The 27750-nt window shown below is 36.5% G+C and overlaps 1 protein-coding gene across 2 annotated transcripts; it reads left to right on the top strand.

Annotated features, from left to right (window-relative positions):
• Positions 1–27750, top strand: LOC106054988 (probable methyltransferase-like protein 24). Of its 2 annotated transcripts, none has more exons than XM_056004268.1 (10): positions 1–185; positions 2566–2740; positions 4980–5067; positions 5533–5546; positions 5797–5894; positions 17573–17701; positions 18312–18386; positions 19295–19433; positions 19902–20051; positions 21717–27750. In XM_056004268.1, the coding sequence occupies exons 2-10, from the start codon at positions 2630–2632 to the stop codon at positions 21900–21902; spliced, it is 990 nt and encodes a 329-aa protein (XP_055860243.1). In that variant the 5' UTR covers positions 1–185; positions 2566–2629; the 3' UTR covers positions 21903–27750. The 2 variants fall into 2 exon arrangements, with proteins under 2 accessions (XP_055860243.1, XP_055860242.1); XM_056004267.1 differs by having other exon boundaries at positions 2562–2740.

Genomic DNA, 27750 nt, shown 5'->3' with positions numbered 1-27750 from the left:
GTCAACAACATTGTGAAAACAGATGAAAATCTTTGACTAGATCTAGATCTATAGATTAGATTCTACATAAACTCTTGACTAGATTAGACTTCTTAGTTTAGTGAAGTTAGGGATCTAATCTAGAGTCTAGCTAGCCCATTATTTTCAATCTTCATTTGTGGATATTACCATTGTCGAATCATTGTGTAAGGAACTAATCTAGATCTAGAGTTAGAGCACTATTTTAAACTATTAGATCTATTAAGTTAACTATTTACAGTTAGATCTAGATTACTGTTAGTAGTGTTAGATCTACAGTCCTGACTGAGTATGTTCAATAATGAAATAATGTTGTCAATGTAAAAAATGTTGACTGTAGTGTGTGTGTAAATATAATTAAATTATGAGATCTAAACTAGATCTAGATCTATTAGACAGTTTAAATTTAGAAATTAGATCTTGACTAGAGTAATCTATTCTAGAATCTAGACTTCTAGACTACTCTATAATATTAATATTAATAACTCACTCTATAAACTATATAATAAATAATAATATCTATAGTCTATATTTATAAAATATTTATTTAATAAAATATAAAATAGTTAATAATAAAATAATTAGATTTAGAATCTAGACTGTCTAGAGTCTAGATCGAATAATTAATCTAGATCTAGAATCTAGATCTTTAATCTTAGTCTTAGCTGATCTAGATTTCCACTAATTCTAGTTAGTAGATAGCCCTAGACCTAGTAGACCTAGGACCTAGTCTAAGTCTAGAGTCTAGATCTAAAAAGATCTTGCACTTGCTCAGCTGATCAGTGACCTAGTCTCTAGATCTAGAATCTAGATATAGAATCTATACTTAATACTAATATAGCATATATTATATGGATATATATAATACTGTAGGTACTTTGACAAAAAATTATAAATAAACATATAACAACAGAAACTATCTAGTTATGTAGAGCTTGCTGAAAAGTTTACAATGATACCAAATTTATCTTTCTGTGCTATATAGGAGCAACGTTATATTATGCCGTTTTATGTGTAGAAAAATGGACTATAAAAATGTCCAAAAAACTGTGATCGAAAAAATGAATTTTCATCTTTATCTCATCATAACTTTATAATCATAATAGATAGAAGCTTGAAATTTGGAACACAGCTACCCCACTATATGATTTTTAATTTGATTGTTCATCTCACATACAGCTAACATTCATTCACAGCAAATCCAATTGTTTGTAAATTGACTTCGATCCTTTTTCTAGAATGCTGTTTGGTAGAAACTTCCTCAGCTTTATAATATTTATAAATATAATGTAAAATAACACCTTGATAGCATTCTCTCCACTAGGTTGATCAAAGATAAGCCATTAAACAATGCATTTAAATCATTTATACTTCATATTATCAACGAGAATTGTTAATGTCTGGCGCCACGCATCGCTACATCATGAGGTGACTTCATTTAATATCATCAGGATGAGCCCAAACTTGCTTTAATAAGCTGATTTCCTTTTATCTTTTGTGTACTTAAGTATAGAAAATTTTTTTTTTTAAAGATTTCTAACACTACTCTATAATAGAAATATTGATTTTAATACTGTAGTCATAGATTGTTATGGTAGTTACAATATGTCCTCTTACCCATTTAGAAAAAATGCCTAATTTGGCATCATTTATAACTGATAACAGCATGTTAGGGTTTACAAGTTTTTTTTATTTTTGGAGGACTATTTTCATTAAAAAATAATGAAATAACAAACTTTAAACATAAATCTAGGTCTAAATACAATATAAAAAAAATACCAAGCTTGCTTAAAAATGATAGTAATTTAAATGCAAAATCATTCTTACCTATGAATTTACTGTAAATTTTAGAAATAAGCACAACTTTAATTGTTGACAATGGGGTATCGTTCAAAAGCTTAGGAATCCTACTTTAAGATTATCACAAGGGTTTTTAAAAAATTAAGCAAATGTAAAAACATCAACAAACTAATACCATGGGTTTGGAAGTCTAGGCATGCTGTTTCAAAATTGTCTAGCAGTTTAAAGGTCAGTAGAGTAAGGATGTCAAAGTACCTAATAATAGTATTAAGTATATAGATATAGATCTACATTTCAATGCCTATACTCTGTGCTAGTAGATCTTCTATGGGCTATAGGCACTAGGACTAGATCTATAATCTATTACTATCTTACTAAGTCTTACTAGAGTCTAAGTACTATCAGTATCATTTATCATGACGGATTAAACAAATTAATATTTCGTACGTCTAATATATAAGGGTCAATAAGTTTAAGGCTGATGTTGATTTTATTTGTGTAGATCTATTTTTGAAATTGAAATTTGTATTGAAACTTTTTTGGCTTGTTTATTAATTCTATGATATCAATTTGGATTATTAAAATTTTTAATTCTTTTATGAGGATTTCAGTTGGTTCCTTACCAATTCAAATATCCCCTGCAGGGCTTGGATGTTAATTATTTAAACCTAGTGTTTAGAAAACCACGCAACTCCAGTGTCACACTATAACTTGTATTAATTTTTTTCTCTCTCTCTCTCCAGACAGTGGTTAACTGCTGATGAAAAACTGAGTCCGTTAAGGTGAATGTCATCCACCGCTGGCAGGAAGTATGCCAGTACGTCTGAGGAGAAGGGCGCTACTTGCCTACATTCTCTCACTAAGCTTCTCGTGTTTAGTCATCTGGGCATTGCTATTTTTAGCTTCTGAACAGACCATCGCCGTAAGTAGGATGCATTTCTGTCTCTACATCTGTAGGCCTACATCAGCTCTATGTTATGGATTGTGTGTGTGTGCGAGAAATGGGAAGTGGGTGGTGGCTTTGGTTACGTAGTTGTACTAGCAATTAGAAATACAAACCAACGACAATCATAACTTGCATTTAATGTTTTTTTTTTAATATATATCTAAAAAAGTTATTGAAGCATTTTGTAGGTCTGGGCTGATGTGAATCTCAGTGTGTTTAGTGTTGATTTCAATCAGATCCTCATTGATTCTCATAACTTAGTGCTATGGAGTTTGTTTGCATGTTTCTGATGAGTAAAAAATTATTGTGGATAATTTGTTTGTATAGGCTTAATAGATTCTGATGTAACTATGGGGAAGTCTGTTGTAGTTGAGGTTATAAATAGGGGAGAAATGTCGAAGTCACGTAATACACGCTAGAGATAACAGAAAGACGTGTTGTTAAAAGTGAATTATGTTTCCTTTGAATTGTTCAAGATAATATTTCACTTGTGTTTCTTCGTACATCTACAGTGAAGTAAAAATCTGGCATTGTCAATAAAAGTTATGCTCATTTTTGTTTAAAAAGAAGCTTCTGGAAGTTTTATTGAAGTCGTTATTGAGAGATTAAATTTATATACCTACAATGGTTTAGTTAGACTGTTTGGAGCTATAATTTAATGACTGTGTACTTTCCTCATTCCTGATCTTTGTGAAGATGTAAAAAAATGTATGACTATTTAGAGTTGAAAATAATTTACTTCCTAGTCCAAACCTCCAGCAGGATGATGGGGGAAGAGAATGGGCAGGATTTGAGTTATATTTCATTGTTTCCAATGCTGAAGAGCCTATTTTCTGGAAATGCTGAAGACAGGACCAATCTTCAGGTCATTTGATTCTATACCAAGGTTGTTTATGAATTTATCACTCTTCAAGTATGTGAGATAGGAAAAATCTTAACATTTATAGACTTTTTTGTTTTCTTGTGTTATTGACAGCCTCTGGTGACTTTAATATGTCTGTACGTGAGACTGGCAAGCCTCATTGATACGTTATATGTCTCTACTGTTATGTATATATTAGTCAGTGCAGCTCAAGTACAGTCCACCTAAATGTTTAGTCAATACTTTTCGAATTCTTTTTTTTCAATCCTGTTTTTTTTTTTTTTTTTTCACCCTTTAGTTTCGAGTATTCATACCATGTAGTTTTGGCTTATAAATATTTCTACTGTTTGATATTCGGCATTTAGATTGTGATCACATGTGTACGTTTGTTTATTTTCATATGATCAGCCATAACGTTTGATAAATTTCATTTATTGTTGTAAAAAAAAAAAGAAAGTTCCCATTTCAAACCATGTGGCCTATAGGACAGATGATGTAAAGGTCATCTGTTTCTGTGGCCTACGGTTAACGAAGGTGTCATGAGGCCAGCACAACAACCAGTCGCCTTTATTTTTACCCAACTAATGTCAGGTTATATTAGAGATGGTTGGACTCAGAGGCACCTGAAATAAAAAATCCCAGAATTTGAACACGGGACCCCCGGTTCAGAAGTGAATTGCTTTACCACTCAGCCACCGGGCCTCCTGTTACTGAAGTACACATACATTAATGAGATCAAAACTGAGAAAGAAGGGCCGCTGCTCAGCTTTCAAGTGCAGAAAAAAAACACTTTGAGAACATTGGTTGGTCATTATGAGTGTCAGCTTAACATCCTTGGAGTAGGTTCAATTACCCCTGTTGCGTCAGACGCTACCTGTAACTGTAACTTGACCTTTTTTTGTTTTCTTCAGATTTTGTCACATTTGACAATACTATATACTGCAAATATGTACATACTTCTATACTATGTTCCTTGTGTGGCATCTCAATTTCATTACTAGGATCCTCCTACACAGTTCTGTAGTTAGTATACAATACAAGAATCTACATCAGTTTGTTTTTAGTGTCAAGGGCTATGCATTTGTCTGTCCAGATTGTTCTGAGTTTTGCAAGTGTTGCTGTGGACTGTGCAATTCTGGACAGTAGTCTAAGTTTAATGCTTTCATCTGAAACTATAGCACTGAGTTATTTAAAGCTACTGACTGTCAGACACATGCCAGATTTTCACCACCAATACTGATGTCCTAAGTCCTGTTGGCTATTGATCATAATTTGTGGGTTTTTTTTGTCTATGATTTGCGTACCGTAAATATAATAAATGAAATATGCATTTTAATACTTTATTTATTGTAGCCCTATGGAAAAATTGAGCTTACAGCTGAGGATAGCTATAATTTCCCACATGACAGCCATCCTACTAAAGATCATATTGAATTGAAAGGTAAATGTTACATTAATTTCAATGTAGCATAATAAAACTGATATATAATTTTTTGTTTTGTTTTCATTATGATAAAATAGTATAGAAGTTTTTCTTTGAATGGGGGCAGCATGTTGATGACATTGCTATTAGCAGCACCAAATATTTTACTTAAGAGTTGTTGTTTTTTAGCTCTCATGTTATGTTTGTAATTAGAGTAATGCTATCACAGTGCCTTGAGCTTACTCTATAAATTAAATTATTATTTTTATAATTATTATTATTATTATTCTTAATGTTTAGATCTAGAAAATCTCAGTCATAATGCCATGAAAAGAATTTTTAAAACTCTGTTTTTTTAAACATCATGTATTAGCATTGAAATATTTTTTTTTATCATAACTTATTTAAAGACTTACTATTCGAATACAATTTTAATTAAATAAATTTATTTACAACTTCTCTTCCTCAACTGAATGTTTCAAGAGAAAAAAAGCAAGGTAAGTTGTTGATGATTAATAACTCTATATGTTAACTTGCTTAATAATACAGTTTTAAACATCTACATCTATCATGACTTAATAATTTCAAATATTTGAAGCAAGAATTTAAACTATTGATGAACTAGAAAAAAAAAATCTAGGTTGTAATTAATAAACAAAATTGTAACTTTTAAGTTATCGAACTTCAGATTCATTTAGGTTAATTGTTAATGTAATAAGCTAAATAATGCTCCTTTCAATTTGACAGGTAAACAGCATTACATATGGGTCAGGGGAAATCCATATTCCCGATTTTGATGTGTTGAGAGATATGTCTTGGAGTGAGTTAGCTGAACTGTATCATAGGTGAGTTCTCCAACAGTTTAATGTCAAATTTGTTTTTGTTTTTACACTGAATTTTACTTCAGAAAAAAAAAGTATGGAAGGACTATGAAAAATCATACTCAAATAGAGTTGACTCTTTGTTATGGAATGTGTGTGTGTTACTATGGTGACGGTAGGAAAAAGTTAGCAATTGGTTCTGAATGATGCGAGTTAGGTGGCCATGTCATCATTGGTATAAGTTAGGAGAGACGACTCCAGACTGAAAGGTTGTGTTATTTAAGTGAGATTTTGTTAAAAAATATTATTACTAAAGTCTACTACAGTTATTTCATTTGATCACAAGTTGATTTTTGTTTATATTATACATAAAGTTCTATTTAGTATAGTTCACAAAGATGTTACTTTCAAGTGTTATTAGTTAAGATATAATATGCCCACAGCGGTTTAGTTGTCTACCAGCAGTTTGGTGCTGCAAGTCAATGACCGGCAACAACATATTGGTTCTTGGGTTGTCTCTCTTAACTAAGACCAATGACCACAATGCCACCTATCTTGTATCCTTCACAACCAATCACTAATCGTGGTCGAGAGGCCAAGTGCGCTTGAACTTGAGTTGGCTTGGCTACCTAGAATGGGGCTCGAGGTTCGACACCCGACTGGGCAGAGTTGTGTTTACTGAGAAAGGCAGCACCGAAAACCAACTCCTTGATACCCCATCTACCCCCCCCCCCCCCACTGGTCCACAAATGAGATTGGACCAAAAGCGCTCTGAGCATGCTATAAGCATGAAAGTAGCGCTATATAAAAAGCTATAATAATAATCTTGACCCACCATCACCATAGAAACACACAAATACACACACACACACACTTCATGACAATCTTAAACATCCTACTCTTTTCAATCTAATACACTCAGCAATCCCAATGCAGCGAGGACACCTATATCATCAGCACATGCATTTTTTAATGTTAATAGACATTCAAAAAAAGTCATTATAGTTTGTTTTTTTGCATAAAAAGAAACAAAAGATTACAGATTTTTTAAATACACAAGCGTAAATTCATGTAATAAATGTATACTGTAGTATATTCAGTTTTAGAATGAATAGTAATTTAGTACAGTATGTAAAGGCTGAAATCTTGTTTTGTATTTTTTAGAGAAATAAATCATTTCTTTTTTGTTTGTTTTTTATTTTATACCCTCAAAAATCTAAGAGAATATCTAATTACATCATAAATAAATCTAGATTTTTTTGGGGGTTAAATTCTTTGAAGTACAGCTAACTTTTGGTAATCCATCAATCCTCTTCTCAATTCCATAACCATTGGACCAGTGGCATAGCTAGGGATTTGGGGGCCCTGGGGAGGGGCTTGACCTTTTAGGGGCCCCTGCATTTTGACATTTGACACCATGGCAAAAGATAATGTACTTAACAAATATATGTCTAAATTCCAATTGCTACTGTATATCAATAAAATTAACAAAAAATAATCATTAGACTCTTTCAATGAATAGTACCGTTATTTATTGACGAGATAATACAATTGATAAATTTCAATTCAAATTCCCTCGCATTGTGCTTTCTGTGCAGCAAAGGCATCTATAACATCTAGATCAATGTCTAGTATTTTTGACTCCACACGAATAGCAAGAATAGCAAGATTACACGGCTGCAGCGTAATATTTAATTTAAATTTAGAACATTCATTTGGGGGCGCAGTCTTTCAAATTCGTACCCGCTCCCCCCCCACCCCCACCCTAGCTACGCCACTGCATCAGGCTATCAAGAGTCAACATCATTTTAAATTTCGGCAGAAACAAAATACCCAACCTTTGAATGGCCTGGGGGCTATTCACATTTCCAACACAGGAGTCACAGACTGATTCAACACCTTCTTTTACTTTTCTGATCTAACCTGCACTTTATGCAATGGTCTAAAGGGACTGGACAGCACTGCATCATGGGCCAGATAGTAAAAGACTCTTTAAGCTTGTTTTAAAAATGTTGAATTGTACCTCTTTCTTAAGACCTTGCCATCTATTGGGCGATTGATGTAAAGGCCATCTGCTTCTTTGGCAGACAGTTCATGAGGGTGTCCTGTGGCCAGCTCTATGGCCTAGCTCATTTATTTTTCTCAACAAATCTCAGGTGGACCATTTAAGTGGGGTGGACCTAAAAATTTAAGAAATAAAATTCCAATACTTAATTGAGATTCAACCCCCCTCCCCAGGTTGAGAAGCCAAGCGCTTTAACTCTCAGCCACCAGGGCCCCCTCTTGTATATAAAAACAGTTTGCATATTTAATTTTTAAAACTAAAGAATTTACTTTGAGAAACCCAAAATGAGCTGTTTCCCCTATCTTGAGCACAATAGTGACAATGAGATCTGAATTTCACAAGTACTTCAACCATTTGAGATTAAACAAAACAGCACACGAAGACAATAGAGGGCTTCGTTTCGGTTTGCATTTAGTTCAGCATTGTTTATTGGTTTCAACAACAAAGAGTTCAGGACAGCGCGCAGTTGATTGCTGCGGTAGAAGTTGATCGTATTTTGACACCGCCATCTGTTGTACTGGGTGTGAAGTTCACATGTTTAGTGATCTGTGTAAAGGAAGGGACTGCCACTAACCCATACACCAGGGGGTTCTCAACCTGTGGGTCGATTGAAGATTTGCCAGGGGTCGCCTAAGACCAACGAAAAAATGGATTGTTTTTGTCCATTCTTATATTGCTGTGTGTGTGTGTGCGGGGGGGGGGAGGTCGCGGCAGAGTGGGGGATTGCAAAAAGGGGTCGCCGAGACTAAAAGGTTGAGAACCGCTGTGTATACACCAACGCATGACGATTATCAAGCGTTTGATTTACTGGTGCAAGGGGCACACACAGGAATTGGGGAGCGGTACTTTCCAATCTACTCAGCCATTTTATAAAAATCATCCTTCGTGGTTTCAGAACTGTGTTGTGTCAAAAGAACAGACTGGGTGGCAGTGCCGGATTTAAGGGTGGGTATGCCTACTGCCTCGGGGACTCCACAAGACACTCAAAATATAGAATTTTTTAAAAATTAAATCCGATTTTAGAGTGGTCAGAAACTTTTTTTTTTCGTACCGACAATTGAAATACTACGGTGGTTAAGAAGTGTCCGTTGATAGCGTGCTCGTAAGATTTACGGGAGTGCGTCAACCGAGACCAATTTTAGTAACGCTTGTGGAAAAGTGAAGGGGCCTCCACAAAAATCCTGCTCCGGGGCCTCCCACCTACTTAGATCCGGCTCTGCTCGATGGTATAAAGAGATAAGAAGAAAACCCAAAACATGATCATAGGACTTTCTTTACCTGGATCGTGGGTTCTGTTTCTGGATTTCAATCTGAATCACCCATGAAATCCAATAACGTAGCAGAGTGTGTAAGTCTCCAATCAACAAGTACGACTAGATGAGCACAGATATGCGTAGGACGTAATTATTTTCTGTGTTGAAGGAACGTCTGTAGTTTATAAGATAAGAGTGGCTCATAAAGAATAATAATTTTATCTTCGGTGTTGGAAAGTTTGTCACCGTCAGCCCATCGATTCGTGGGCCTCGACACTAAAGTCAGACTGATGCACTCCCTTGGTCATGGTCACGTTCATACATGCTCGCGAATATTGGAGGCTGACTGCAGAGCTAGAGTGGAGGATCCTAGCAATGGAATGGAGATGCTACAGAAAGATCCTAAGTGTTCCATACAAAGACCACATCACAAAGGAAGAGATTAGTCAGGATTAGTTCAGCGATTGGACCCCACGATGACCTGCTAACTACTGTAAAAAAAAACGCAAACTAAAACTCCATATCACAAGGTCTTCAAGGCTTGCAGAGACCTTCCTACAGGGAACAGTACCAGAAGAAAAAAAAACGAAGAGACAGAGAAAGCGAAGACAAAAGAATGGACGGCCCTGACATTAAAAGAGATTCTATCCAATACAAAAAAAAAAAAAAAGACAGAGCGGAATGGAGAAATACGGTCAATAGATCTTGTCCAACAAAGGTATATCTGAAGGTGGTATGGCACTCGCCCAGGGCCTTGCGCACTGCTACGGCCGCCTCTGCATTTAGTCTCTGCAAGTCTTGTGTTTGGGTTGTTCTTCTGTCGCCCTCTCACACTTTCTCACGTGAACAGTTGCGTGTCAAACACATTGACTTTCTGTTTGACCTGTTTACCAGTGTCTGTAAAGGGGGGGGGGACACCTTGATCCTTGGTGTGTGCTTGCATGGCCTCGCCCACTGACACGTTTTGATTTGGGGGGGGGGGGTACAGTGCCAGTGTACAGCTGTGTCGAGTCAATACTGGGCTGTTTACAAAACTCTCACACATGGACTAGACATAGTGCATACTCGTTTGTATTAAAAAAAAACAACAACGTAAAGTTTCCCCTTTCAGACCTTGCGATCTATGGGGCAGGTGATGTTATGGTCATCTGTTTCTTTTGGCCATCGGTTAACAAGCAGGGTGTTATGTGGCCAGCACAACGACCAACCGCCTTTACTTTCCCCAACTAAAGTCAGGTGCCCATTAGAGTTGGGTGGACTCTAAAGATCCTGAAATTTAAAATCCCGGTCTTCAACGTGATCCGAACCCAGGACATCAGGTTCGTAAGCCTAGCGCTTAACCATTCGACCACCGCGCCCCCACTCGTTTGTATGCATGTGTGTGTATTTGCGGGAAAGAGGGGGTATTAAAACAAAACAAAATTTCACTTTTTGTGTGAAATCTAGCAATCAATTCTAGTCTAAGGACGTAGTGAAACATAGTAGAGCTTCAGCAAAGACAAGAGTGAGCTGATATAAGCTTTGCGACATCTATCTCACAATACCGATATGTGTCGTGTACAGTGCCTATTGCTGTCTTCCTTGAGCCTTCCATGATAGTCAGTGGTCACCCTACTCCTTAATCGACCACGTTGCCAGTATGAGTGTGACCTATTGGCTATGAATGGAATTTTTTTAATGCAATTCAGTGGTATATGACGAAAGCAGAGCCATTTTTAATCCCCTTGATACCGTGTGCTGTAGTGTTCCCTTGCGTTGAACCAGACTCTTGATAGATGACTGTGTAACATCAGTTGCCTCCCTTTGTGTCTTGTCCAATAGTGCTCGTTTGATTTATCACTCCCTGTGAATTTTTTTTTGAGGTTAAAAATCTATTTTTGTCTCACACGATTTTAATCCAGTGTTTCTCAAATCTTGCTTATTGCGATCCCTTGAAGGGGTTTACCTTCTGTTGGCCATTACCAAAATAAGGTCAAGCCAAATAAAATATTATACCAATCTCCCTTCTGCCCATTTCTACAAAGCTTTATTATCATTATTATTATTTCATTATCATTAATTCACAGCAACACCCACTCTTGGTTACAATGAAATCAAGGCAACTCTTTTAACAAAAATCATTCCTAACATCTGACGGATTAGAAAGGAGGGTTTTATAAATCCAAGTTCATTTCTTAAGGCAACTTGCGCTGAACTTATCAATCAATAAATACAGTCACTCCTGGTTACATCTTGCGTCGTGACGGAGGTGTGGTCTATAAGGTCATCCAACTATGACATACTCCCTTAGCGAGTAGAAACATGGGGAACAGGGCCGGATTTTACGGGGGGGGGGGGGCAAGTGGGGCTACTAACCCTAATTTCGATAGGTCAGAAACTTTTGAAGTACACTTACGTTCAACTCATGGGTACACTACAGTATGCACTATACACTTTAACATTGAAGTGACAACACTTAAAATCTTAGATCCTTGTTATGAAGCATCCGCTTGTGGCATGCTCAAAGTATATGAAAAACATCTAAGGAGTTACGACATTACATCTTTCCATGGCCTAACCCTCCACAAAGTAAAAATATACATTTTTTTTTAAAACAAAAATATGAATATTAAATACTTTTTTTTTTAAAGAAGGAAAATTAGTTTCAATTTACAAGTACTCCCGTGTCTTGCTTTTAGATATTAGTATTATCATTTATAACTGGACTTTTTATGAAAGCTTTAGAAAAAGTGTAGGGGTCGTTACAAAAAAAAAAAAAATCTGCCCCAGGGCTTCCACATACTTAAATCTGGCCCTGATGAGGAATGAAGAACAATTTTTAATGCTAAACGTTTAATTACACATAAACATTTATACAGATTTTAAATTGTGTAACAAAATGATTAGCGAAATAAAAAGTTCTCATTTTTAGCGGCCCCCGAAAGGGGAAAAGACAGTATTATTTTTGTGTGGCCTGTCTGTCCGTCCCGTTTAGATCTCATAAACTAGAAGAGAAAATGAAAATCGGACATCATGATATTTTAGATCATTCAAAGTTCTGATGCAACGGCTACTTTTTTCTTTTCTGAAAGCGAAAAATCTAATTTTTTAAAATCATTTATGCAAGCAGATTTTTTTATAAAAATACACCATTTTTACAACTATTCACTATTAATAGGAACAAACACTGGAGGCTTATTAGTAAAGGGGAATCATATATACACCATTGTCATAGCACATTTATGCAAATGGTTTTAGATTTTTGATCAAAAAAAAATTTTTTTTTTTACAATTGTATTGCTAAGTTATGTAAGTTCTGCCATACTTAATACTATATTTACACACAAAAAAAAACGTTAAAAAAAATCTTTTTATTATGCAAATAAGTTGGACATAATTTAAAACAACAATCAATAAGTAATTTTTCATATCATCGCGTGAACTGCAGAGCATCCATACTACCATGGAATACAAAACGAAAGGAATTTTTTTTTTACGGAAATGTTTTTTTCTTGAGGCTTGAATAAGAGATTGACCCTTTACGAAACAATTAGATCAATTAGATATTCATTATAAGACATCAGTTAGGCCAGGTTCACATCTAACTTCACATTCACTTTCACCTATCCTTTGGTATGCTGGACCTTTGGGGCACCACACAGGATCTGTCAACCTTCTTTCTCCATTCTTCTCTGTCATTCGCCTTTGATAGAATTTCACTATGACATTCTTTCTGAAAATATTGAAACCTGCCTTTTTTTTACTGCCTGCGTGGACCACTTCGGAGCCCGATTTTGAGTTTGTGTTTTCACACAAACTCTTTTTGTAACCTTGTTTTTTTTTTTTATTTAAATTGCAAATGGAAGCTCGTTTCCTGTCTATTCCATCTATTGATACGTTTCCGTTCTCATCGAGTCCTTGGTAAATCTTTTGTCAAGGGGAGTACTGACAGCCATTACAGTGGACGGCATCCTTGTGTACCAATACTAACGTGCAATGACTGGCGTAAAGACACTGTAGTACGGTACTCAAGACGGAAATACAGAGACTGGCTTACTGACACTGGCGTAGTTTACGATGCCGGCTTAATTCTACTGATCTAGGCTACTGCAACTGGGTGACACTAACGTAGGCTACTGACACCGTGTTTACATTTACGTAGGCTATTGACTTTGGCGCACACACACACTGACGAGGACTACTGACACTGACGGAGGCTACTGACACTGACGAAGGCTACTGACACTGACAAAGGCTACTGACACTGACGAAGGCTAGTGACACTGACGAAGGCTAGTGACACTGACGAAGGCTACTGACACTGACGAGGGCTACTGACACTGACGAAGGCTACTGACACTGACGAGGGCTACTGACACTGACGAGGACTACTGACACCGACGAAGGCTACTGACACTGACGAGGACTACTGACACTGACGAGGACTACTGACACCGACGAGGACTACTGACACTGACGAGGACTACTGACAACGACGAGGACCACTGACAACGACGAGGACTACTGACACTGACGAGGACCACTGACAACGACGAGGACCACTGACAACGACGAGGACTACTGACACTGACGAAGACTACTGACAACGACGAGGACTACTGACACTGACGAAGGCTACTGACACCGACGAGGACTACTGACACTGACGAAGGCTACTGATACTGACGAAAGCTTCTGACACTGACGAGGACTAGTGACACTGACGAAGACAACTGACACTGACGAAGGCTACTGATACTGACGAAGGCTACTGACACTGACGAAGACTACTGACGTGGACGTTTGGTCGTCTCTCGTTTTGCCGTCGCAGGAAAAAGAAACTTATGGATGGATGGCTGCCTGGTCGCGCTGGACGTTTGGTCGTCTCAATGTTTCCCGGGTTCACACCCTGCTTGCTGCCTTCCCTCGTCGTCCTGCGGGAGGCTTGGACCAGGATGTAGATTATTAACTCCGAAGGAACATCCCAAACATGTGTACAAATAAACTGTTCACTAAGTCATGTCCAGTCATTTCACAGTAATGCGACAGTATGGGTGGAGACATAGTGTCATACACGTAACAATGATAACATTACACTTCGACCTCTGACCTCTGTTGTCCTTACTGGAGCGTGCTGATCATGTTTTTTTTTTTCTGTCTGGAACTGCACGTGTTGTCAAGTGTCTTCTGGTATCTACACAGGCAGTAACCCAAACAAGCATTTCCACTGCCACTCCCACTTGTTCCATGGTTGTCTGCCTGGTCGTGCGGTATACGCGCAGGACTGTCGTTCTATAGTCTCGATGCTCCCGGGTTCATGCCCAGCCCGCTGTCATCCTCCATCGTCCTGCGGGAGGTTTGGACTATGAAGTATATAGTCTTCAACTCTTAAGGACACATCCTAAACATGTCAAACAAAACAAAATTGGGGTTTATTAAACTGTTCATTGAATCCCTCGCTCTTAACTATGCCAATGTATTCAATCGTGCAACATGCTCAGTAAACGTTCAGTTGAATGACACATTTTTCTCTACCACTTGGAAGTTTCAAGTCCCTTCAGAGATTAAGATTATTTTTAGTGTCGGAAACTGATACGTACTGCTAGAAGCGCATACCAGACGACCAGGCAGCTCGCGTGTGTTGTGTCATTACATGTCATGGGAGACATTGGCAATCATGATGGGTGTCACGGCGCACGCTGTATCTGCACCTGTCGTTGACTTAGTCGTCATTCGACATATTATTCATGTTTCACTGGAAGGTTCTACAGAAAAGAAGTCTCATCGATTCATGGAATATTTCTAGTGTCAATGTTACATTTCGAAATGTTCAAAGTGGTTCCTGCAGCCTTGTAGAACCACATTGATATTGCGCAGTGATACATTGTTACTGGTCACATTGATGTAGCGCAGTGATACATTGTTGTTGGTCACATTGATGTAGCGCAGTGATACATTGTTGTTGGTCACATTGATGTAGCGCAGTGATACATTGTGGTTGGTCACATTGATGTAGAGCATTGATACATTGTTGTTGGTCACATTGATGTAGCGCAGTGATACATTGTTGCTGGTCACATTGATGTAGCGCAGTGATACATTGTTGTTGGTCACATTGATGTAGCGCAGTGATACATTGTTGTTGGTCACATTGATGTAGCGCAGTGATACATTGTGGTTGGTCACATTGATGTAGAGCATTGATACATTGTTGTTGGTCACATTGATGTAGCGCAGTGATACATTGTTGCTGGTCACATTGATGTAGCGCAGTGATACATTGTCGTTGGTCACATTGATGTAGAGCAGTGGTACATTGTTGCTGGTCACATTGATGTAGCGCAGTGGTACATTGTTGCTGGTCACATTGATGTAGCGCAGTGAGACATTGTTGCTGGTCACATTGATGTAGCGCAGTGATACATTGTTGCTGGTCACATTGATGTAGCGCAGTGATACATTGTTGTTGGTCACATTGATGTAGCGCAGTGAGACATTGTTGCTGGTCACATTGATGTAGCGCAGTGATACATTGTTGCTGGTCACATTGATGTAGCGCAGTGATACATTGTTGCTGGTCACATTGATGTAGCACAATGAGACATTTTTGCTGGTCACATTGATGTAGTGCAGTGATACATTGTAGCTGGTCACATTGATGTAGCGCAGTGATACATTGTTGCTGGTCACATTGATGTAGCGCAGTGAGACATTGTAGTTGGTCACATTGATGTAGCGCAGTGAGACATTGTAGTTGGTCACATTGATAAAATGTAGTAAATTTCATTTGTAGAATGGTGTGGACCCAGTTGTGGAATGTCTATCCAAAGTTGAATCCAAACTGCCTTTATTAATTAAAAATACTGATCTATTTAAATCAATGTTGAAATCATGTAAAAAAAAATAAATTTAGAGATATTAAGATTTATCTACCCTTACTATCTATCATTTTACATCCTCTCGTGATGTGGCTGCAGGGATCTGTATCAGACATGGACATTCTCTCTTAGTGTTGTTGCATGTATCAGACATGGACATTCTCTCTGTTGTCGCATGTATCAGACATGGACATTCTTTCTTAGTGTTGTAGCATGTATCAGATATGGACATTCTCTCTTAGTGTTGTCGCATGTATCAGACATGGACATTCTTTCTTAGTGTTGTAGCATGTATCAGACATGGACATTCTCTCATAGTGTTGTTGCATGTATCAGACATGGACATTCTCTCTTAGTGTTGTAGCATGTATCAGACATGGACATTCTTTCTTAGTGTTGTAGCATGTATCAGACATGGACATTCTTTCTTATTGTTGTAGCATGTAACAGACATGGACATTCTTTCTTAGTGTTGTAGCATGTATTAGACATGGACATTCTCTCATAGTGTTGTTGCATGTATCAGACATGGACATTCTCTCTTAGTGTTGTAGCATGTATCAGACATGGACATTCTTTCTTAGTGTTGTAGCATGTATCAGACATGGACATTCTTTCTTAGTGTAGTAGCATGTATCAGACATGGACATTCTTTCTTAGTGTTGTAGCATGTATCAGACATGGACATTCTTTCTTAGTGTTGTTCTAAGATCTGTATCTTACTCTCTGTTGATTAGTATAAGGTGTAGTGTTAAACTGTTTTTTGCTATTTCTAAAAGGCCAAAAGTAATTTTAAAGGGAAGACTAGCAGTATATTTGTGGTCATTGTCAAAATAAAGATTTAGATCCTTCATGCATTCCTTTGATTTGTACTGTAGCCTAGTAATAATAATTATAGCTTTTATATAGCACTACTTTCATGCTCAGAGCATTAAGGTCATATTTGTACCAGTGCTGGAAAGGGGTGATCTGGAAGAAGGTTTTCCATGCTGCCTGTAGACGCTCAGTAAACACAACGCTGCTCGAGTCAGGTGCCGAACATCGAGCCCCCTTCATAGGTAGCTAAGCTAAGTTCAAGTGTACTTAACCTCTTGGCCACACTTTCCACACATTAATTACTTTTATCATTGAAGACAATAAATACTCAGCAGTACTCAAGCCTGTTTAGGCTTAAGTAAGATTCCCAGCGAATGTCAGGTACAACAAATGTCAGATACCCCACAAATGTCAGATACAACGAATGTCAGGTACTGGTACCTAATAACTTTTAGGTGCCTACCAAGTGGCAGGTACAATTAATACACCAGATACAAAGAACGCCATAAATAACAAGTGTCGGGTACCCAACAGGAACAAAGTTGACTGGATTCTGGGACTCTCCAAAAATCATGATATTCATATCTCATTTTATAGCTTTAAAATTGTCACTTCTTGTTTTAGAAAGCAAACAATAGATCTCTGTGTCCTCAGACTCCCTGGTAAATTTATAACTGAAACTACTTATCATTCTGTCTTTTTCCTCCTCAGGTACCTTGGAAGGAATCAGGTGGAGTGTAAGGAGGTCACTAGACTTGGGCGGGTCACAGATGGGGGCTGGGACATGTGCAGTGACAGCCCTTACAAGCCTACCTCACCTTGCATTGTCTACTCCTTCGGGTCAGTCATACAGCGATGGAGATATTTTTGTTCATACTTTTTCAATTTTGACATCCAATATTTGTGTGTCTGCTATTTCTATTAAGTTTTGGTTACTGGTCCAATGCAGTTTCCTTGTATCCAGGGTTATAAATTGATCTGGGGAATTAGGATATTTCGCTCTTGTATAAAGAGTTTCAAGTCTCCCCCTTCCTGTACCATATCTGTTTAATTCTTATGTTCCTGTCTTTGTCCTCATTATATTTAAAGAGCAGAGAGTTCCTTCCCCCTTATCATAATAGCTGAAGTTTACTTCATTTATAAATATTTATTATGTAAGATAGGTCTACAGTTTTAAGAATAATTTTATTTTAAAGTATGTGTTATTTCATATATATATACACATTATATTCACAATAAGCTTGATTTTTTTTAATGACTGATTATAAATATTTTAGACTTTTTTTTTAAAACAGCTTATGCATAATGTCACAGTCTATTTAAAATAAGAAATTGTTACTTTGTTTCTGGAATGTAGGTGAAATGTTTGGTGTTCGCTTTTAGATGTATAGAAAACTTAGTCTGGAAACTCAAGGTTTAATATTTCTTGTTACATCAATGTTTTCAACAGGATAGCAGATGATTTCAGTTTTGACAATGCTGTGGTAGATCAATTAGGATGTACTGTCTATTCCTTTGACCCCAGGTAATTAGTTAATTAAATTGACATGTTTTGACAAGAATGTGGCATATCAGCATATCAGCCAATCATCATCCGGAATGTTCAGCAGTGATGTGTTAAGTTTTTTTCCCAATACTGTACATTTACATATGGCAACCGTCAGAAAACCTGTGGGGTTAAAAAAACACTGCTGGGTATTTTTTCCGTTAATTTTTTTTTTTTAAAACTCGTAAAGCACCTTGGCCAAAAGTTAAGGAACCACTGTACCTGTTATTTCATTTGAATATTTTTTGTTTTGTTATATAAAAAATCTTCAGACCCCCCTTTCCACCCTCGTAACAAATCATTGTATATTTATATTATTATTATTATTATTCTTATTATACCTCCCTCAGTCATTTTGAAAGTTCCATAAGATGATCATTTTGCTGTACTGAAACAGGTCCTCATATTTTCTATTTCAAGTTCAGTAATCATTCTCACTGGGTTTTTTTCTCCTCCTGTTCCTATGGTCCTGTGATTAAAGAATAAAATTTAAATAGTAAGGATTAAAATATCAAAGATAAGCGCAGTATACAAGGTTTGAGACTTCCTCTACTGGTAGGCTGAATGAAACTGACAGTGTGATATAAATCAGCACGCACACATAACCTCTGTTGCCCAGGGTATTATTTAAATTATTTAAGTTTAAAGTCATTTGAATACTATACCACTGTATTTAGTACTGTATTTAGTAGATCTATTAAGTACTGTATTTAGTACTGTATATTTACTGCTGTATTTAGTAGATCTATTAAGTACTGTATTTAGTACTGTATATTTAGTGCTGTATTTAGTAGATCTATTAAGTACTGTATTTAGTACTGTATATTTAGTGCTGTATTTAGTAGATCTATTGCTCTTCTTGTCCATTATTCATCTTTTGTTTTCAGTATCAACATGGATACTAAACAAAGGGGAGATAAGAAATATTTTTACAAGATGGGCCTAGCCGACTCAGACAGAACTTTGTCCAATGGCTGGTCAATGTCCAGGCTTGAGACTATTCGGGCTAGTTTAAAACATACTAAGGTGAGTAAAGATCTTTCATTGAGTCTTAGAATTGGCAAGTTGTAGTCAGACGTTCTAATTTATACTTCTTCATACCTTTGGTCATCTGGTATGATGTCCAGGTTTGTTCAATCAATTATACAAGACCCTCTACATACCTTTGGTCATCTGGTATGATGTCCAGGTTTGTTCAATCAATTATAAAAGACCCTCTACATACCTTTGGTCATCTGGTATGATGTCCAGGTTTGTTCAGTCAATTATACAAGACCCTCTACATACCTTTGGTCATCTGGTATGATGTCCAGGTTTGTTCAGTCAATTATATTAGACCCTCTACATACCTTTGGTCATCTGGTATGATGTCCAGGTTTTTTCAATCAATTATAAAAACCCTCTACATATCTTTGGTCATCTGGAATGAATCCAGGTTTGTTCAATCCATCATGTATGATTCTCTTTGACCTGTAGAACTTGTTTTTGTTCCAGAAAGTTTTGGACATTCTCAAGATGGATGTTGAGGAATGGGAGTGGGAAGTATTACCTGACCTGCTGACCAGTGACCAGTTGAAGACCACTGGCCAGTTGTTAATAGAGCTCCACCAGTGTGACGGCTGCTCCAAGTATAACCCAGAGCAGGTTAGTTTTATTTTTACTGTGAGCAAGTAGAGGTTAAAGGTCACTAGCATAAAAGTAAAAAAAATGTAATGAAAGAGGTTCATCTTAATGCTTCTCTTTGAATGGTCTAAAAACAAATTTATGTGAGAGAGAAATATTTTTTAAAATTTGTTACTTAGATTAAAACTTGACAACTTGAATATTTTCCTGTCATTATTTTAAAAATGCACTTTAACTATTGATTACATCTTTGTTAATTGAGGATTTATCTTCTCCTGTCTTTCATATAAACCTGCTGCAGCTTCAATATGCTTTTAATTTCATTAGAGTCAAAGTCTTGAGCGTGTCCAATACTTAGATTTAATTGTCTTAATGTTGTCCATAACGTAATTCCCTAGATATTGTCTGCAATTCTATATTCCTCACACAGATTTTAAAAAAATAAAAATTCTGTCTTTTTCTAAAAAATATTATAGCTTTTATATAGCGCTACTTTCATGATTATTTAGCATGCTCATAGCGCTTTTGGTCCAATCTCATCTGTGGACCAGTGGGGGGGGGGGGGGAGGGGGGGTATCTAGGAGTTGGTTTTCCGTGCTGCCTTTAGGCACTCAGTAAACGCAACTCTGCTCGAGTCGGGTGTTGAACCTTGAGCCCCCTTCAAGGTAGCCAAGCCAAGCCAAATTCAAGCGCACTTGGCCTCTCGACCATGCTTCCCACGCTTTCGTCTGTTTCCTCCAGAGGTGAGTTTTTGGGGTGAGGCGGAGATGTTTCCTGGCCTATTATCCTCAAACTTATTTGTGATGCAGCATTAGAAAGATAGTGTTTATACTTTTTCCTAAGGGTTGGCAGTTTATGCCCCACTTTTTTTAATCATGAACATTTGAACTATTGATAATCTTTTAACTCTTTCTCTCTTAATTGACGATACCATTGTTGATTTGACCTCATTAAAAAAAATAAATTTCGATTTAATAAACTTTAACTTGTCTTATATAAAAAGAGCATGCATTCCCCTTTAACTCTAGACCAAATACATGTTTTCTGATAACAAACAAAAAGTTATTCAAGCTGAATCATAACAAGGGAGTGAAATAGTAAAGAGCAAAATGAAAGAATTCCGTTGAAATGTGGAAGAATTCCATTGAAATGTGGAAGAATTCAGTTGAAATGAGGAAAATAATTATGGAGAGAAAGAGGTTAAGTGGAGCTAAGTGAAATATTTTGTTGGGCCGAGCTGATGGCAACTTGAAGTCAGTCACTAATGGTTTCTGTTTGATCTTTTCACACACCTACTGCCTACAAAAATGAATAAACTTAATTACGAATAGGTTTAAAAGAGTGACACGACAAAGTGACATGAGCCTAGGTTCAAAAATTAATTATTTTTATAGGTTCGAAGTAACAATAACAAATTTTTTAATGGGCAAAGTTACATGAGCCTAGGTTCAAAATTAATTATTTTTATAGGTTCGAAGTAACAATAACAAATTTAGTGTTCATATATGGGTCTTTTTTTAATGGGCCATTTTTGACCAAAATCCTAGACTTTTGTGAGCCGTGTCTTTCTTGGGTTGCTACTCCACTGGTTTTAAATCGATGTTTCTATTGGAATACAGTAAGATTTTCTTAACTATGCCTCAAGCAGTTATGAAAATGACCTTTCTTTTTTTTTTGCCCTTATAGCCTGACAAAGAGCCATCAAAGGAGCGCTACATACACATGCTGCAACTTCTACGCCAGCTCTATGAGCAGAACTTCCGCATCTTCCATCACCATGACAACAAGGCCTGCAGGTACCTATCCAAGTTCACCCTGATGGAAATGACTGCCTGCAAGGAGATCGGCTTTATCAGAGTCTCTGAGACGTAACTCTGTGAATGAGGTGCAATTGTGCTATGAATGTCTTCAGATTGCGTGTTAACTGTGCGACTGCATCTTTAAAATTGAAACTATTGTTTATATTTCAAACCAAAGACACTAGCCAGATTGAAAAAAAAAAACATAACAGAATTAGATTTTTATTTATAAAGAGTTTTTTTTCTAGACTCTCACTGAATCATGTTTATGCTAGTCATGTACTAATCAACACAAATTTATTTTCAATCATTAGTTTTGTTGCATAACAGAACAGGAAGTTCAATTGTTTTACATAGCAGGAATTAATAGTAATGTTTCTTTGCTTACAATTTATAAATTATTGTACCATAAATATTAAAAAAAAAAATTAATTTTAAAAATAAAAAAAAATAATTGTGTAAAAGTAGGAAACAACTATTTTGGCAGCACTCACTTGGCTATGTATAGTGTTGCCAACTTTAAAAATATTTATCCATTTCCCATGTGCTGTAATAAATAGCTTGTCATTGGTTGTCTTATTAGCAACTGATGATATGAGGTTTTAATCCAGTTATATTCATTTGTGTTAATATTATTCTATCTGTGACTGCAATGTTATATTAGTACATTCACCTTCACTCTTCAAGACATAAGACTAAATAGTCAAGTAGCAATACTACATACAACACTGAACCAGCATTTTTTTTTTAATAGCTTTTACGTAGCTCAACTTTCATGCTTGTAGCTCAGAGAGTTATTGTCTGATCTCTTTTGTAGATCAGTGGGGGAAGGGTATCTGGAAGAAGGTTTTCCGTGTTGCCTTTAGATGTTCAGTAAACAACTCTGCTTGAGTCGGGTATTGAACCTTGAGCCCCCTGGATAGGTAGCCTCTTGGCCTTACATCGCACAAATATAAAAACAACTAATGAAAAACTCAGAAAGACACAAAGATAGGGGCTCATTTTGTGTTCCATATTCTAGGGAAATTTCATACAAATACTTCTTCTTCTTTAGTGCTATCAAAGCATGGAATGGGTTGCCTGAATCAGCCAGGAAAACCAATGACTTAGCAGAGTTTAAATAATTGATTAACATGCATGACTAGATTGACACACGAAATGCGTGGGATGTAATTATCTTCTCTTCTGAAGTAGCGTCTGTAATCTATAAGTTAAGAAGTTTTTCAATACAAGACTTAATAGTGTGACAACTAAATTAGGTAGAAACTAAATCACTTGACTATACTTCCAGAAATCTACCAACAGTTTCTAGTGACAGACTTTCCGAAATGTTCAGATACTGATGTCACTCATCTGTGTATCACAACTCCTTATTGCTTTTAAAAGATTGATTTGATCCACTGACCTATGTAATACATATGTAATACCTCAATGTAAAGTTCACATTCCCACATTTGGTGTCAAAACTTTAGCATTATTGTGTACCATAAACATATTAACATTGTCTTACATGCTGTTTATGTAGAAGGGGAGGGGAGACCTATTTATTGAATGCCTTAGCGTAGGACATGAATGAAGTTAAGCTCCAGAGCAACAGATCAATATTGAAAAATTGAAAACGTGACAAAACATAAAAATTAGGTAATTTTTTAGAAGATGACAGTTATTTTTAGATTTATTTGAACAGTCTTATTGCACACCATACTCTTGGTGACCTATCCACTGAACTTTGAAGACCCTGTGAATCAGCAAGCTAGTACCATTCTAGATCTGGGTGATCCATAGGTAGATGTAGGTGATCTGTAGGTAGATCTAGGTGATCCATAGGTAGATGTAGGTGATCCGTAGGTAGATCTAGGTGATCCATAGGTAGATCTAGGTGATCCATAGGTAGATCTTGGCTAGAAAATAAATGTATAAGTAAAGATGTTCACATCAAGATTTTAATGCTATTTTTACTTTAAATGTGCTTCCAAAATAGATCTAGAATTATGTCTAAAGCATTGATACATAAGAAAAAGAGTAACAAATATTTAAATTAATATAGAAATCTATGTTAGTGCAATAAGCTAATAGTAATATTTTACTAATATTTCCAAATTACTTCTGAAATATAGGTAAAAATTTGTGAAGATTCTCCATTTGTTTCTATTGTAAAACAGCTATATTCAAAGCATTTTTAAAAGACTTCTATACAAGTCTCCAAAACTGTTAGCATTCTTAAAAATGACACTAAGCCCTTACCTACTTTCATGCTTTAAAAAAAAAAAGTACATTCACATGCTTGTGGACTTGAGATTCAATTGAGCCTTGTTGTTTAGAGGAGAAATGAAATGGAAAAGTGCAGGAAGTGTACACAATGGGAACATGTGCAGCATCAATGTAGTAGTTCTGCTACTATCAAAATAAAAGCACCATGGACAAAATGTACGCTGCCATGGGCAAAATGTACGCTGCCATGGGCAAAATGTACGCCATGGGCAAAATGTACGCTGCCATGGGCAAAATGTACACCATAGACAAAAAAAAGCTGATTTACTCCAGTTGTCTCCCACTGTATGCTAAGTGATTCCCAAACTGGTGTCAGATAGGGGCAGCCTTTTTGTGCTTTCTCGATGTCCTATAGCAAATGTAAAAGAATATTGTTTGAGGTGGCCCTCTTTTGTTTCCTACAGCAGTACTGACCAGAAGTCAACATGGGAAATGTTTCACTGACTAGAAATATGACCTTCATTCTCATAAATTTAGCTTTTATAGTTCTACTTTCATGCTTATAGCCTGCTCAGAGCAATATGGTCTCGTTTGTGGACCAGGGGCTGGAGGGGGTATCTGGGAGAAGGTTTTTTCTGTGTTGCCTTTAGGTGCTCAGTAAACACAGCTCTGCTCAAGTCAGGTGTCGAACCTCGAGCCAAGCCAATTTCAATCATACTTTGCCTCTTGACCACTCATCATACCTTATAGTACACATCTTTTTAGATCAACCAGTATCTAGTATACTTATTACAGGAACCTAAAATGTTTTTATTCAGCCTCAGCATTTTGTCATTTGCTTTTTGATAATATATTGAAATTTATTTTTTTTATCTTCAAGGTGTCTTGATATATTTTATCTTATCGTTCTGGGTTTTTATTTAATTTTTTTTTATCCTAAAATATTTCTGCTTTTTTTTTTGTTTTTTTTTGTGTGAATTTTCTCTGGAAGTGAAGATCTTTAAACAAATTTTTGTTGTTGGACTGTAACTGACACAAGCTGAGTGAATGAGTGAATCAATTGTTTCGTTTCTTTTTGATTTTTTTACTTTGCAGTTGTTCATTGTCATAGAAACGGGGGGGGGGGGGGGGGGGGGGAGACTATATTTGTTGGTTAAGCTCATCATACTCACACTGGCGCATACACACACACATGAAATTTTTGCTCAGAGTGACTAGTTGATGTCTCATGCAAGCAACAGAGCAACCAGCTTTGTATTATTAACTTTCAATAGGGTAGGTCTGATTGGATATAACAGTAAGCTATGGCAGTTGATTTTAATTCTTCACAGTCCCCCCCCCCCCCCCCCCCCCCCGGCCCAAAAAAAAAAGAATTCACTATGTCCTTTATTCACAGGCCACATAAAAGCAAAATGAAAAAATACAACAAGCTCAATGGAACCAAAACTATATTTTGAACTCAAGTCTGTAATTGTTAAGCTAAACTATCAACTTGCATAGAAAAAGAAAAAGAAGTGCCAATTTCAGACCTTGTGATCTACATGACAAGATCATGTAAAGATCTTCTCTTTGCGTGGCCCATGGTTAATGAGGCTGTCGTGTGGCCAGCACAATGACCAACCGGCTATACTTTCCCCAAACTAATGTCAGGTACCCATTAGAGCTGGGTGGACTCGGAGACGCCCTTTAAGATCCTGAAAGTAAAAATCCTGGTCTTCACCAGGATTTGAACCCGGGAACCTCTGATTCAGAAGCAAACACTTGACCACTTACCCACAGCACCTCCATCAATTTGCATGCACGCACACTAAAAAAATTTCACTTATTGCACAAGGAAATTTAAAAAAAAAAGAAAAAATTTATATAAACACTTTAATATTGTTTCTTTCATGTTTCATAGTTCTGCTTTAGATACCCGTATTACATATTTTAATGATAAATTATATTGCTTTGTAAACATAGAGAACTTTTAATTGCTTGTATTGGTAATAGAAGATCCATCAAACAATATATGGGTCTTCGATTTCCTTCATATAGTAGATTTTAAAATGTCTTGTATTATGGCTGTGCTTTTAGCACAGGTACACAGTGGCATAGCTAGGGTGGGTGGAGGAGGGGGGAGAATTTGAAAATCCCCCCAGGCTTCCACTTGAGGGGGCCCCAATTGAGTATTTTTTACATTAAAGTTAAATATTAAGCAAAACGCAGAGGCCCCCAAAGAGTTCAACCCCCGCGTGCCCCCAACTAATGGAAAATTCCTAGCTATGCCCCTGCTGGTACATCTGGGTTATTAAATAAATAGTTCTTACCTCTAGGTCAAGGTCATATTGTCTGTACAAATTATTTGAAAATCAGAATACGAAATGCTCATAACTAAAAGAAGAAAAACTCCAGATGTACCAACATTTCTCTCTAGATTCTCTCCACTCGCTACTTACATTTGTGGCTATTCAGAAACTATGTACATATTGATAAAAGTGTCATGGAACTTGTACAGGATCTTTATGTCTGCGGCTGCAAGTGTACATGTCATGAATGAATTACATCCCTTGGTGAATATGTAATGGTTTGAAATTAAATTATTCATGTGTTTTGGAATATATTTATTGAATACATACGTGACATTGTTTTTAGTGAATATTGACAAAATATGCTGTTGTAGTTTTAAAAACTATGTGGAATTAATTTTAAAGAGAATTGGTAGGAGTTGTTTTATCCTGAATAGATTTTTAATAGTGTGTTTGTTTTTACTCTAGCTTAGGACACGGACGGATTTTTATTTAGGAAGTAACAGAGACAGTATTTCAGGGCTTGAACCATTTCCCCTTTGTGTCCAGGACTTTTATACTTAGTGTAGTGGTTCTCAAAGTTTGATTCTCAAGGGCCACTTGTTTAGTGGTTCCATAAATAATGATCAGGCTTTCATCTCGTTTCTACAAGATTAACCACATGAAGGAGGGCAAGACACGGTGGCTCCACTAGTTGGATTCTCAAAGGCCGCTTAAATAGATTCAGTGTAGTGGTTCCCATAACGTGATTCTCAATATCCTCACTTGCTTGTGTCCCTGTTGACAAATATTTACTTTTGGTGCATACTCCAGGTTGTGCTGGAATTGTGAGATACTGGTTACACAGAGAACAGAAACTGGGGCAGTAGTTTTCAAAAAGCGTTCAAAAAACAAAAAGTCTATTTGGTAGAACAAAATCAATAAGGTTCTAATCCAGATTGTAGCTTTGCCATATTGGAAGTTATGTTTGTTATGTGAAGTAATTATTACCTATATTAATATATTTATATTCAGTCTCAATATCGCAGCATTATGTAACTTAGGCCAGTGGACATAGACTTGCCAATCTGTTTACAGACCAGTGGGTGTGACAGAGCCAGAACTATTGTTGGTTGAATATTGTTTTAAGATTGTACCATATTATTTTTCTGATTATAAAGAGATTATTAAAATTGTACCATATTATTTTTCTTCTTATTATAAAGAGATTGTTTGAACATGTTTATTACATTTAATGTTATTTAAATAGATGAAAGTATTTTTTTCTTTTCTGTTTGTCAGAACAATGTTTGATCTGCTATGTTACGAAGCCAAATTTTGAGTTGTATGTTTTGTATGTATATTGAAACTGTATGTTCATGATTATAAATAATGAAATAAAAATGGTTTAAGTTCAATAGAAAGAAAGACTTCATTGTGTTG

The sequence above is a fragment of the Biomphalaria glabrata genome, chromosome 11 (assembly GCF_947242115.1).
Source record: "Biomphalaria glabrata chromosome 11, xgBioGlab47.1, whole genome shotgun sequence".
NCBI classification, from domain to species: Eukaryota; Metazoa; Mollusca; class Gastropoda; family Planorbidae; genus Biomphalaria; species Biomphalaria glabrata.
The sequence above is the reverse complement of the archived record's forward strand: the minus strand, read 5'-3'. Positions and strand labels throughout refer to the sequence as shown.

Coding starts and splice junctions, on each gene's coding strand:
- LOC106054988 (XM_056004268.1), top strand. CDS start 2,630: ATGCCAGTACGTCTGAGGAGAAGGGCGCTACTTGCCTACATTCTCTCA. Junction 17,702..18,311: donor TGCATTGTCTACTCCTTCGG/GTCAGTCATACA, acceptor TGTTTTCAACAG/GATAGCAGATGATTTCAGTT. Junction 18,387..19,294: donor GTCTATTCCTTTGACCCCAG/GTAATTAGTTAA, acceptor TTTTGTTTTCAG/TATCAACATGGATACTAAAC.